Source organism: Rhinolophus sinicus, chromosome 16 (genome assembly GCF_057876585.1).
Source record: "Rhinolophus sinicus isolate RSI-liver-muscle chromosome 16, RSI-T2T, whole genome shotgun sequence".
NCBI classification, from domain to species: Eukaryota; Metazoa; Chordata; class Mammalia; order Chiroptera; family Rhinolophidae; genus Rhinolophus; species Rhinolophus sinicus.
The window spans coordinates 29,806,391-29,820,209 of NC_142516.1; the positions used below are offsets into that span (position 1 = coordinate 29,806,391).

The following is a 13,819-nucleotide window of genomic DNA, read 5'->3' on the forward strand; positions in this document are numbered from 1 at the left end:
CTGCTGTGGACAACTACAGTCACCTTGCCCCACTTTATGTTATCAAAACATACTATTTCCTTTCTGCCACAAATAGGCTGTTGTGTTTTTGCCCTTCAGTCTGCAGAGACAATTCCGTCAAAGGCCTCCTTACAGGATGTAAAAACCTGATGAATTAAGCTTGGCTCCTGTGACCGGAGCTGTCGCAGCCAGAGGATGGAGACTTTTCAGCTAGAAGGCTATGCTGTCACCTGCCCAGGGAGATGGCGGATCTGCCATGAGTACACTGTTCTTTGTGTTGTTCTAGCTTTTACTTCGGGCCCAAGTGGCCCTATAGAGCATGAAGGTACTACTCCTTCTGGAGTGTCTTCACGTATTCTTGGTAATTATCAACAGGGCAAAAGACACCAGAGTCAACCTATTCATTATGAGGGGAAAAAAAAAAAAAAAAAAAAAAATACGCTTTAAAAAGTCCTACACAAATGGAAAGAATGCCTTTTTTAAGGCAATGGCTATTTTTAAAACAAGTTAGTACACACATATCACTTACTCCAGAAACAGCTATAGGAGATTCGTCATACTCTATCATTTAAGTTTATTGAGCTTTACAAATGTTAAGGTACTGCCTGGAATGTAGCTGCACTCTTGGCTCTAAATAGTCTCCTAGCAGATCTGCAATTCTGCCGCAAAGGTGACCATTTCCTGGGACCCGGAGTCTCACAGGAACTCCCTGTAGCGCTGTTACAGGCCTGGGAGCTGTAACCTGTGGCTTGGTAGTCTGCTAGCACAGGCTCCTGCCAGGGAGCGGGAAGGTGGTAAGAAGCAGCACGAGATCGGCAGGCAACTTCTGCTCTCTGCACAGCTTGGCGAGGGTAGGGGGGTGATGTTACAGTTGGTATGACAGTGAGTAGTGATAAGAATGAGGTCATACATTGTCCCCAAATTATCTGAGCAAGTGGGCAATGAACATATGCAGGCCAATTTAGGTAAGCCGTAAGTACAAAGTTGTACCAAGTTAATTTCTGAGACCGGAGACAAGAGACTCCCATACGTGACCCGAGGGTTCTGCTCCAGCACCTCTCCGGACCGTTTGTGAGTCACAGGCCTAGTTTCCAGCCCACTGACGGCCTGGGTGGAGATGCAGGTCTAGAACAGGTCTTGGACCAGCTGGAATCTGCTGTCTTCAGGGCAGGGGCGCATGCCCTGGCCTAGGATCAGCCTAACGGCAGACATTCCCTGTGCTGAACATGTGCAATGCTGACTCCAGGATTCCAACTTACCCTGGAAAAGGGGATCTAGATAACCTGAGGACCCTGATCCTCATCATCCTGGAATAGACTGGAACCCTCCTACTGAAGTCCTAGAACTGACCCAAACTCCTGTCAACCCTTTGGTAAGAAATCAGAAATCACATGACGGATCCAGGCTAGTGCTGGGGGCTTGGTGTCTGACAACGAGACCAAGGACTACTGGTAACAGACACCAAAAGACCCTGCCAAGGAGGCAGACTTAGATTTTTTTTTTTTATAATGCCAAATGGTAAAAGTTAGCAATGGGCCCATCAACCTTCCTTTACCTGAATTTATTAGTGAACCATAGTGGGACCCCTAACCCTTAGCAGTCTATTTATATCTTCAGGCCATACCACGTCTTAGACTAAAAGCTTTATACATTTACCACCCCTGTATAAAATAAGACCTCTCTAAAGTTTCTGTACATTCTTCTAGTTTGAGCATTCCAAGATACTGGATTCTCATTTCATTATCCATTCAGACTTAGTTTGTTGAAATAGAAGAGCTTAATATTTTTGATCTATTATTTCATTGAAGGACTTAGTTTTTTGTCATCTTTCTTTGGGCCTTCCCAGCTCAGCCATGGCTCTGGGGGAGTAACAGCCCAAAACATAAGAACACTGTAGTTGTAGAAGCCCGGGCTCTGCTCTGCTTCGGCCTTCTGCTTTGTCCAGCCACAGTCATACCCTAACCTGGTGCCTCCAGTGGTCCAGATACACCGGTTCCCATTCTTTACCCTGAGTCAGAAACTTCCAATTACAGTCTTTCAATGTTTTCTGAGTATTCTACATTTTCTCCAAAAGTTCATGGCAAGCATCTGGAGCTGGACTGTGGTTTTCTGGTTTTTGTTTTTTGTTGCTGGGTTTTTTTTGTAATTCCAGTTATCATCAGCCACTTGGGCAATGACTCCTCCTCCCAGGCAGTGGTGTCAAAAGGCTCAAGAACCAGAGCACCTTTGGGTCTAAGGTCTACGAGTAATCTGATATATGCTACTAGGAAGGTGGTGTTTAGCTATTTCAACCTTTAGGAGATGCCACAGAGTCCCAGATTAAATAGCATTAACTACCTACTGGGCAGCTTGCTTTTTCTGTGGACTAGGTATCGTTTGTTACCATCATGCTGTACATTAATATGCTAAACACTGCCATTATGCTTTTGATGTAGATATCTTTTTCATGTTCAGGCCATGTGGTCATTCCAATTTTTAAAACTGTTAGTAATCTTTTCTCACAAGAATAGTTGTATATTTTGAACATTTAACAAATACTAAGAATATATGTAGAGATTAATTTTTTAAGTACTCTGATTTCAAGATGCTTACCATCTACTGGGAGAGCCAAATGTACTTATACAACCATAACGTAGAAGAAATAAAAATTCAATCTCGTAAGAGATACAGACAAAAAAAGTTCTTGTAGCTGAGAGAAATGTGTAAGATATGAAAAAAGAAGAATATGGTATTGTACTTCATTGTAACTCTTAGCACTTAGAATATATTATTCTTCCTCACCTCCCAGCATGGGAAGAACAGCCAAGTAACAACAGTACACCAGGACCCTAAACAATTAGAAAATAAAACTTGCCTGATAACCACTTCATTTGTGTTGCTCAGTTCAACCACCAATACAGACGGGGATGCCTCAGTTGGGATGATTAACGGAGGAACTGTATCCACAACAGTATCAGCACTTCCGGCAATGTTCTCTTCTATCTGCAAATATTCCTGTTCAACCATAGCCTTGATATCATGATTGCCATGTGCTTGTTCTGCATCCTTCAGGACTTTGTCAGTGGGCAATGGAAGCTTAGCATAGAGAATGGCCTTCTGGGGGTTTCCGGAAATGTAGTCTACGGTGCATACATCAGAAAGCGAGGCAAGATTTTTTAAGGCATCCTCGGGGAATTTCACTTTGTACATGTCCTCAAATGCTTTGGGGAGTGCACTGGCCCAAAGACCACTTGAGTATTTCCCTAGCAGCTCTGCAACTTTCTCTTTAAAGTCTCCTGGCATAACTGTTGGACATCCTTTTAACGATGTGACTTGTTTTGGAGCAGGTAGTGGGGATGAAGGCACTTTGTCAGCGTCCAGTTCACTTTTCAAAAGCTGCTTTCTCTTAGCTGGATAAAGAAGCAAATCTTGCCCACCACTGCAAGGTTTTTCCACCTGAAAATTTTAAACAAAACCAATGACAGATAATTCAATGACTATAAACAACCTGAAAACACATTAATTAATTTTGAATTTGACAGCAATACTATTTTCCAATTAATCAAGAGAACGCAAGGGTGCATTTCACTCTTCTCAACTACTAAGCTTTTAATGCATTGCCTTCACCTACAAATAACATCATGAGCCACATTTCAGAAATAAATGGAAATAAAATAGTATTAATTTGTCTTGTGAGGTATCTGGCCTTCAAAAACTCAAGGAAATAATGAGTGGCTCCAATCTGTACACCACACGTCTCATTTAGTTCTCTCTGTCAGATCCAAAGCAACAGCTTACAAAATTGACTGAATACAAGGTGGAATGAAGCTGTGAAAAAGTATCAGAACTGTCAGGAATAAACCACTGGGAAGAAAGCCAGGAAATATTTAGATAAAACTGAAGTGCTGCCTCTCTTCTTCCTGTAATATCCCGAGAAAACCTTCAGCTTCCATTATTTAGAAAAAGACACTCCAGAGTTAAGGTAGTTTTTACAACCACTACAGCAGAAAGTTAGCGGAAAGCATTGCCCCTCTAATGAACAAGAGTCAAAAATGCCTGGCATGTGTATCTCATCCAGTCTCTAATTTTATTTGATAACATTCCCGAGAGGCATGGCATGATGGCATCTCTATATAAGAGAAGAAACTGAAGAGAAACTGATGTACAGCAACTTTTTTCCCACGTTCTAAGACTTTCTACTTGTAGACAAATGGTCAGCAAACTACAAGCCCCAGCCCAGTGCAGCTTGTCACCTGTTTGTGCATAACCCACGAGCTAAGAATGATTTTCATATTTTCAAATGGTGGAAAACGTTTTTTTTAAATTATTTTGTGATGTGAAAATTAACTGAAACTCCGTATAAAGGTATTTGTGTATGTGTGTATTTATTTGTGGAACACTGCCATGCTCATTTGTTTATCTGTTGCCTTTGCCCTGCAACAGCAGAGCCGAGTAGTTGTGCTAGACTGTGGTGACAGTCACAGCTCTTGGCCGGCCGGCAAAGCCTTAAAAATTTACTATCTGGCCTTCTACAAAAAAGTTTCTCGACCTCTGATTAGGCTGAAGTTAGTTATTTATAACCTTCTGAAATGTAAGCTTCCAGGGCGGTGTGTCTGCAGCATTTAAGTTGAGCTTTGCCAGTCAGTCTATAAAGTATATTTTTGACCAATAAGCCTGAGTTTATCCAAAGTCCAAACAATAGCTAGATAATCATCTGACTAGAAAACAGATTTCTTTCCTTAACAGTTTTATTTGGATTGTTTAAAGTAGATAACCACCCTCTAACTCCAAATGACCAGTTCCTTGAATTATAGGCACTTTCCAATATGTTTCTTCTTGATCTCAAGAGGACTAGTTATGAGCCTAAGTTCCATTTTGTTTTCCAGTGACTTGGCCTCTTTAAATTCCAATTAGCATTTACTAAGATTAAACATAGGCTTGACTTAAGGAACTGAACTTGACACTAACTGGAGTTGATTCATATGTCCTTCAATACGTTAGGCAAATAATCATGGATAAGTTCAGTGATATGGAAAATATGCCCAGTCCACACACTTCATTAACCAATCTTTGGAGAATGGCTGAAGGGTTACTCAAATTCAAAAAGAAAAAAATCATGAAACTCATATTGTTTAGAGTTAAAAATATAACTTAAAAACTTAAAAGAAATGTAATTTTTTCAACTTAAACTCTGTTTTAAAATTTTTCATACGAATGAAAATTTGCTTTTCTACTATGATTATCATCTGTCCTCCACAAAATGTGTCTTTGCCTCTTCTCAATTTTCTGGTAAATGGAGTTAGGAAAGAGACCTACTACTACATTTATCCCTGGCCTACGAGAATCTCCCCAGAGGTAAGGAATCGCTGCCATGTGGCGTACAGCATGATGTCTATCCTTCACTGTGCCCGGTACATCTGACCAGATTTACATGTTCATCTCCTGTCTCAGCCCCCACGATAGAACAGCTGTCTTCTGGCCTTCGCAAACGACTGTGGTAAGTCAACAGCTACTTGAAACATGGCTTTTATTTTTCCTTCCTGTGACAATCAGGAAGGAAACCATTTCAGTCGGATCTCTGACGAGGGTGCTGATACAGTGTTTAGTTTCTTTAGTCTACCTGATTCAGGTAGATACCTGAGAAGGGGGTCAGAAGTTCTCTTATTCTGTAGAAAGCCTCCTGTAGTGTAGAAGACACAATCCTGCCCTTTTTCTCCATGTTCCCTTTGATTTATGGCTCTACGTTGTTTCTTTGATTTTGGATATCCACCCAAAAGGTCACCAGGCCATGGGAACTGGCATGACCTGCAACCCCATTTATTTACTATCTATGGACCCTCACCCACCCTCCAAGAGGAGGGACAAGAAGGTAACATAAAAAATTACCTATACCACGAAGTTCAAACCATCTCCTTTGGTGATCATCAGAAAATTCTGGTATCTAATATGCCTTACACTTTCTATCCCCCAAGTTCATTATGTTTAGCTTGATTTCTGCCTCATTTGGAATCACAACTTGAATAAGATACTTCTGTCACACCTCTCTGGGTATTTTTTAAGTTTGGAGCAGACACATGAGGTTTGATAGATGTGAGACTCAAGGACTTAAAACATCAACTTCTTCAGAAGCCCTGTCTGTTCACACACAGTCTTCACTCTATATAGCCAGAGGCATACTTCTCCTCAATTCTAAGAGATCTTAACTTCTTCCTTTCTAATTTACCTGTGCTGTAAACTTCAAGTTCTTGAAGCTAAATTCCTCTGAGTCTATGAAGGCTGACCTTCTAACTGCAGCATGGGTTGCTGAAGTAAACTTACTGTCTCTTATGGAATTAGAATTTTCTTTGGGATTCTATAACAGAATTGGTATTGTCCAATTAAATCAAAAAGTTTTCCAAAGCAGTTGTTTGGGTCTCGAGCCAGAGTTTCATTTCCATTCGGTAGTGGTTCTTTGTGTTGAACCTCTAAATGAAGTTCTAAATTTCATTTCACATGATCACCACCCAGTACAAACCTAAGACAGTACAGCCATTCTGCAGCAGTTTACTGATGGTAGTGATGCCAAGCCCTGGATATTCATGAAGGGTTATAATTTTTTAGCTGCTTTTGTTTAAGAAAGTACAACTGTTTATGGCACATTCTACAGAGATTTAATCAAAGGGAAAGCTAAATGTTCCTTGTAGAGCCTAACTCCTGTTTACAAACCATCTATCCAGAGAATCTCTCCACTATTTTATTTATTTTATTATTTTTAAATTGGGGAACAGTGTGTACTTCCACGACTTTTTTCCAAGTCAAGTTGCTGCCCCTTCAATCTTAGTTGTGGAGGGTGCAGCCTAGCTTCAAGTTGTTGTCCTTTCAGTCTTAGTTGTGGAGGGCGCAGCTCAGCTCCAGGTCCAGTTGTCGTTGCTAGTTGTAGGGGACGCAGCCCACCATCCCTTGTGGGAGTCGAACTGGCAACCTTGTGGTTGAGAGGTCTCACCCCAATCAACTGAGCCACCCGGGAGCTCAGCGTAGTTGCAGGGGGCGCTGCCCACCATCCCTTGCGAGACTCGAGGAATCGAACCAGCAACCTTGTGGTTGAGAGCCCACTGGCCCAATGTGGGAATCTAACCGACAGCCTTCGGAGTTAGGAGCACGGAGCTCCAACTGCCTGAGCCACTGGGCCGGCCCTCTGCTATTTCAGATGAGTAGTTTAATACACTCTACATATTTCAAGGCTTATACTCTCTTTCACTCCTGCCCCTCTTCCGAGTAAGGACTTTTCACTGATGCTGACTACAACTATTTATATTAGGAAAATTTCGTATCATTTTCTTTCAGCATGACCCAAGCTTAGTCCCTTGCTCACAGGTTCCTTCAGGAAGACGATGGAGTTTTCTGGTGAAATGTGTGCAGAGCTTTGGGGGATGAGCTTGGCGGCCAGCTTGAGGCTGTCACTGCCAGCTTGAGGCTGTCACTGTGCCTTCTAGGCGAAGTAGGTACTCTAGGTCAGCTCTCATTACATTCGGCCTGCAGTGGGGGGGGGGGGGGGGGGCGGGGGACTGTTCTGCTAAGACGGCAGAAACTCACCTCATCTTGGAGTTTCAATTCCTTTGATTTCAGTCATTCATTGCGCCTAATTTTTTTACGTCTAAACTTTTATTCTTCCCTCTTTCCTTTGTTTTCATTGAGATAAGTTCTTTTGTAGAGCTTGCTGGGCATGTCTCTGGTTTACCAGTGGGTTTTAACCTGCTTTAATTCAAGCTGGGCTGCCCCTCAAAAAAAATAACAACTGCCTTTTCCTAAACACCTGTTAAGTTTCTGATACTGTAACTGGAAGCTGCTTTTTATAGATGGTCTCATTTAATTCTAACAACCCTCTGAGATGGGTAGAAATAGTCCTGTTTTAGAGCAGAGTGAGACCCTGAGAGGAGGATTTGTATGCTGAGGGTAACACAGCTATTAATAATAAACGGCAAGGCAAAAATCTAACTCCAAAGTCCAGACTCTTTCCATTGCACTGCAGGGCCCTCTGCTTGTTTCTCTGTTTCAAGTTCCAGGACAGCAACATCACATTCCTCCTCAACTTCTTTATTCTGATTTCACCACCGTGCTAGTCTGTCTTTCTCCTATTCAGATGTTCACAGAAATTAAATTTAAAAACAGTTCCAATGTGTTCATTGCATATTTCTTTTTATTGATGAGAAATCAGAAAAGAAATTGGATTTCAATTAGATATCATGACTATATTTTCAAGTCTTCAGTTTACTTTTCCCTGCTGCTTCTGCTGCTGTTGCTATATAGAGTGTATCCATACCATGCAGCCTGAGAATGCATCACTGCTGTTTACTTTCACTTCTTCAGTAATCCAACACCAAGAGGTGTTGCTGTCCTTCTCCTAGGACCCAATGGGAAGACTCTTAGATTCCAGTATCCATGGCCCCTATAGGCTTACCATTTTGGGCTCTTTGCCTTTCCAAGACAGCTCCTGCACAACTTCCACGTCCCCATAGGTTGCCTAAGAAGATTACTATGAAACTGGCTCACCATTGTTAGCATGACTTTATATTCTCTTTAGCTTTCAAAACTCTCAGTCTACATTTTGTTGTTGGAGCGATCCAAATGGTTAAGAACAACAGATTCAAAGCAAGCTTCTGCATGTGTCAAAATGTCATCCAGCATCCTTGTGAAGTAGCTTGGAGCATACAGCTGATTACAACCTCCATGGAGGTAAAATTTCAGAGCTGCTAGTAGGTGCCTGAAGCTGATGCTGCCCATTCTGATATTCAAATGGAAATCCCTGCAAGTGCTTATCTCTGGGTGGTAGAACAATGGGTAATTCTTATTTCTTTTAATTTTATTTTTCAATCTTTTTTATATAGGAGGTTTTATGTGATTGGGGGAAAACACTTTTTTTTTTTTTTAAAAAAAGAAAGAAGTACACTGCACTTGGATTTCTTCTTCTGTTACACAACAAACCATCTAGAGAGATACGTGTTACCAAGTCTTTCTTTTCTTACCCTAAATTTTCTGTACTGTGCTTGAGATTGTCTGACTTTGCTTATAGTTGCATCAGCCTGGACATGCTATCAGTGTTTCTGCTTTTCAAGCAAGGTGAAAAGCAAGAAGTCAGAACAAAGGGAAAATAACCATGGTGTAACTGTTTAAAACTGGATTAAAAAAACCATGGTGCAACTTTTAAAAACTGTTTACCAGAAGGCTGTTAAAAAAAACATTCAGAGGTTTAAAATACTTTTTTTGAAAAATATCAACAGACAGCAAGAAGATTGGCGGTTTTCAGCATCCTAGACACAAATGATCACACCTAACGATTGACAGGACTGCATTTAAACAGTCCTACTCAAAGTTGACACATAGCTTACAGATAAAAAACGGATATTATATTTCTGCTTTATGTTCCACCCTCACTACTGGACAGAAAATAATCATGCATCAAAGCGAATCTCAGTGCTGAAAAACAGCAACCAAAAAAATAACGTCAGTTGTTTCAGCATCTGAAACATTTAGTAGGAAGCCACTCATTTCAGGTAAAGTTTTAACATCAAAGAAATACTCTCTCACCTACAATCCTAGGAAGAGAAATTCTGGGGCTTTGTAGACACGTAGAGTAGCAAGGATGAAGGCTTTCCCCAAAAAAGCCATAAATTAAACTACACAAATAATAATTATGGAGTATAAAATAAAAAGAAACATAATACATTAAGAAGAACTTCTGAAGTTTTTAAAATTTTTACTCCAAAGATGTCTTCTTTATCAAAGCTTGATGAGTTATATGTGTATCTTGATGATTCAAATAAAAGCCTCTAAATTTGTTGAAGACATGCTATAAGTTCATGAATGTCTATGGATTAAAACAATAAAACCATATGCATTCCAAGAAGGAGCTCCAGGCCCTGAACCTTCAAATCGAGCATCCTTGGTAACCTCAGAAGCCCCCTCAAAATTAGAGAAGTCTGAAGAGGGGATGCTGCTAAACCTGCATCCAGTGACAAAGTTCTTCCCAGAAAGGAGTAAAACTAAAATGAATTGAATAGCAACCTTGGGAATTCCTATTATAAGAATAACCTCTACATTTCACATAAATCAGGGGTAACATTCTTATGTTCTTTAAACATTCTTGACTATAAGTAGGGAGACGGTCCTATTTCCAGAGTTTTATATTTCTTCTTGTCCTCCTACTTTACGCTGTGTAATCTAAGCCGTCACATTGCCCTACTGTGTTCTTAGCACCTAAGGCAGTGACTGGTACCTGCAGGTGCACAGTGAGTGGTGTAATGAACAAACATGATGGATGGATGAGTGAATGCTTCTTGCCTGCACAGGGGACCTGAGTGGGTGTCATGGCCTAGAGAAAAAAAGTGGTTACAAAAATATATGCTGTTTTTAGGCCAGGTGCTTGTAAAGAGGGAGTGGCCTACATTTTGCCCAACAGGGTTTGAGGCCAAAATGTATATTAAAGAAATGAAAACCATCTAACAGACACTAATCATCATGCATATTTAATTCTACAAGCTTAGAAGCATTAACTAGTTGCTATTGCTACCATTTAAAATAATTATATTGTGGAATATATTCTACATAAATAAAACATTACAAAACATCTAAAAGTTACTTTGGTTTAAGAATCTAGTTGTTTCTATCTCTGGCTAAACTAAGATTTCTAAATAAACTTTTCTGATCCATCATTTTATTATAATAATAAACTGTCAAGTAGGAATAGGTACGGAAATTGATGTCAGCTCACTTTCCAATTTTTTTCTCCAAAGAAATTTGTAAAAATTTTAAATCTGAAACTACATTAATTTAAAAATAAAAATAACGTACTATATAAATTATTAAAATAACTAAAATATAACTAAATATGTTATATATTTAGTTATAAGTTATATTAGTTTAGCTATATATATTTGTATAGTTATATAGACTAATATATAGTTATATATAGTTATAGTAGTTGTATTCATAGTATAATATATAACAAAGTCACTAAAATTTGTTCAGCTGAATATCTTTAAAAATGTTCAGGAACAAGCATATAAAATTTGAGGCAAATAAAAAAAAAGTTTTATTATTTATTATTTTTAGTAAGTTCATTACTAAAATGGTAAAGCTATCAGTATCTATTGGTAGCAGTTCAATACAAAATGGTATACATATTAAATGCATTTTTAAAATACTTTAAAACAAAACATATAAAAACAGCAATTATAACACATGCAGCCCTTAACCCTTGACACTTCTATAAATAAGAACCAATATGTGTTAATCTTAGAGATAAAGATTCATGAAGCAATATTATGTAAAGTGCTTCATGCTCCCTGGATAAAAGGTGATACAACTAATACCATGGGGAACACATGGAGAAGTGCTCTTATGGAAAAAAATGATTTCAACTCAGTAAGAATCATACCCAGAATCTGAAAGTGAGGCAGGGAGAGGGCATCAGGAGGAGAAATAAGGGAAACTTACCGTGCAAATATGAGGCCAGTGCTCAAATTGTTGTAAAATTCCGGGATTAAGTTCTTCTTTATATAACTCTTTGTAAAAATGTGGAAGCTTAGATATCCAAATGCCATTGTTATGCTTGTTTAGTATTTCCTTTATGCGGTTTTGAACCTCATCCATTTTATAAGTGTAAGAGGCAGGAGACGTGACATTTGGTTTTTCAACACTCTGATTTAAATTATCTTTAAATTTAAAAAAAGGATAGAATTAACCAAAATGCTTAACAATTTAGATTATCCTCATTTACCTAACGTTTGTGTCATTAGGTCTGGTTATTCTTCAGGCTCTTGGGGGTCAAGGGGTTTAGAAGAGAACCGATTAGGAAAAGCAAGACCAAGACAACTTCATTCTATTTTTAACCCTGAAATAACCGGCAGGATCACCAGCCACCCCCAGAGGGAGCCTCAGCCCTTTACTTTGCGAGGGTGCTTCATAGTTTACTCTACAGATAAGAATGATCTGGCTTCGTAAACAATAATGAAATTTATTATTTAACCAATAATATTCTAACTGCAACTAACAAAGGTTAAATTTTAGATAATAATGGTATACGTGCAATGCTGAATTCCAAGCTATATCCCACAGAGCATGAGGATAATGCCTTAACAGTAAGATCGAAGAACACTTTATAGAAACCAAAAAAATTGTCCAGGTTTTAGGATATGATCAATTTTCCCTTTTATTAATGAGAAAAATAGTTTATCAATACACAGAAAATGATCCACTTATAATACTGATCCTAGCCCGTTTATAAACGTACTATTCATGATTTATTTTTATCTCCCCAATTCAAATCATTTATCTTTCATGAGTGAATATTTATAAAGTGCTGTCTAGTTTTCTTACATTTATTTTTTATTTAAAACTCAGAATGCCTGAGTTAACAACCTAACACAATAAAGAAATTTGAGTGTTCACTATAGCTAGACAGTTCTGGTATTTTAATAACTATGAAATTCATTCCAAATCTCTTCTAAATTTCACTAGGATACTGGTCAGAGTCCATTAAAAATTACCAACCATAAGAAAAACATGTTCATATTTTAATCATAGGATTTTTGCTCAGACTCAACAATTTTCAGTTTATTTTTAACTGCATGGTCTAAACACACAGGCTGTGGTTTGGGCACACTGCCCTCTCAGGAGACCAGGACACTAAAGGGTGAGCTGTTCCTTGAGGACTGCTGGACACCGACTCTGCCTTACCCACGACAGGGCACGAGACCTGGCCTTCCTGAGACTCAGTTTGGCTCAGGGAACAGAAGGGCCCAGGATGTCCATTCATGTTTCCTACTAAAGGAAGAGCTAATTTATTTAAGCTCTTCCTGAATAATGATACAAAAGGACTGGGAGAGAGAAAAAGGTGAGTTTCTCAGGAGTGGCCATATGCCACTTAAAGAGAGTGTCAACAGTTGATGCACAGTTTGGAGTCCGCAAGTACACCTGCCCTGTGGGGCCACTGGAGTCACCTAAGCTTCTGTACCTTCTGTTAAACAAATCCAGGAAGTACCCTAGGCTGCCAGCAGGTAGGAGAGGCTGTGGACAACCATGCACCTGCAGAGACACTGGTGTTCGCTGTCATCCTCTCACTCATTAGAGGGTAAAATTTAAAATATGTAAATATGGGACTTAAATTCATAAAATCATTTCAGACACTCCATCATTTAAAAGCTGGGACCCTAAACTGTGTGTAAGGACCACTAAGTACCTAAATATGAATATAAATGATTCCTCAGGTTATAAAATCCCAAAGGGCTGTTAAGAAAACAATGAGTGCATATCAGCTGCCGTGTGAATTGTAATCCTCCTGAAACAAGTCCCCTTTGTTGTGCTGAAAAAGTTTACTCTAATTTAAAAGGATTTACCTCTAAAGGGTATACGACTTTACTGAAACATGACTATATTTCAGAAAATGCATATGTCAAAGTAATTGATATACACAAAAATCATATTATTCAATTAATTTCTATAAGAAATAATGGAGATGTGTTCTTATGGAAAAAAAATGACTTCAATTCAGTAAGAATCATACTTAAAGCAACAAATCATTTAATATCACATTTTAATTTCATGCAACCTAAGTACTAATTCTGAAAACACTGTGTCCCTTAGGTGGGTCTATAAGCAGGGCATTTACACTTTGATTGGAGGAGAAAGGATAAGAGTGGGTACATTTCTAATCTTCAGATTCTTTGACTTTATTATGTCTCCAATTGTTTCCGTAACAGCCCTTTTGGATTTTATAACCTGAGGAATCATTTATATTCATATTTAAATGATTAGTGGCCACTACACAGTTTAGGGTTCCAGTTTTTACATGATAAAGTATCTG

General features: G+C 38.9%; 1 protein-coding gene across 2 annotated transcripts in view; it reads right to left on the bottom strand.

Annotated features, from left to right (window-relative positions):
* TDRD7 (tudor domain containing 7) overlaps window positions 1-13,819 on the bottom strand; it is a 69,921-nt gene that overhangs the window by 36,101 nt on the left and 20,001 nt on the right. For both annotated transcript variants that reach the window (XM_019729177.3, XM_074330747.2), the window contains 2 exons: window positions 11,452-11,669; window positions 2,855-3,435 (listed from right to left, as the gene is read on the bottom strand). In XM_019729177.3, the coding sequence (XP_019584736.3) occupies window positions 2,855-3,435; window positions 11,452-11,669 (799 nt within the window). The remainder of the gene's footprint in view (window positions 1-2,854; window positions 3,436-11,451; window positions 11,670-13,819) is intronic.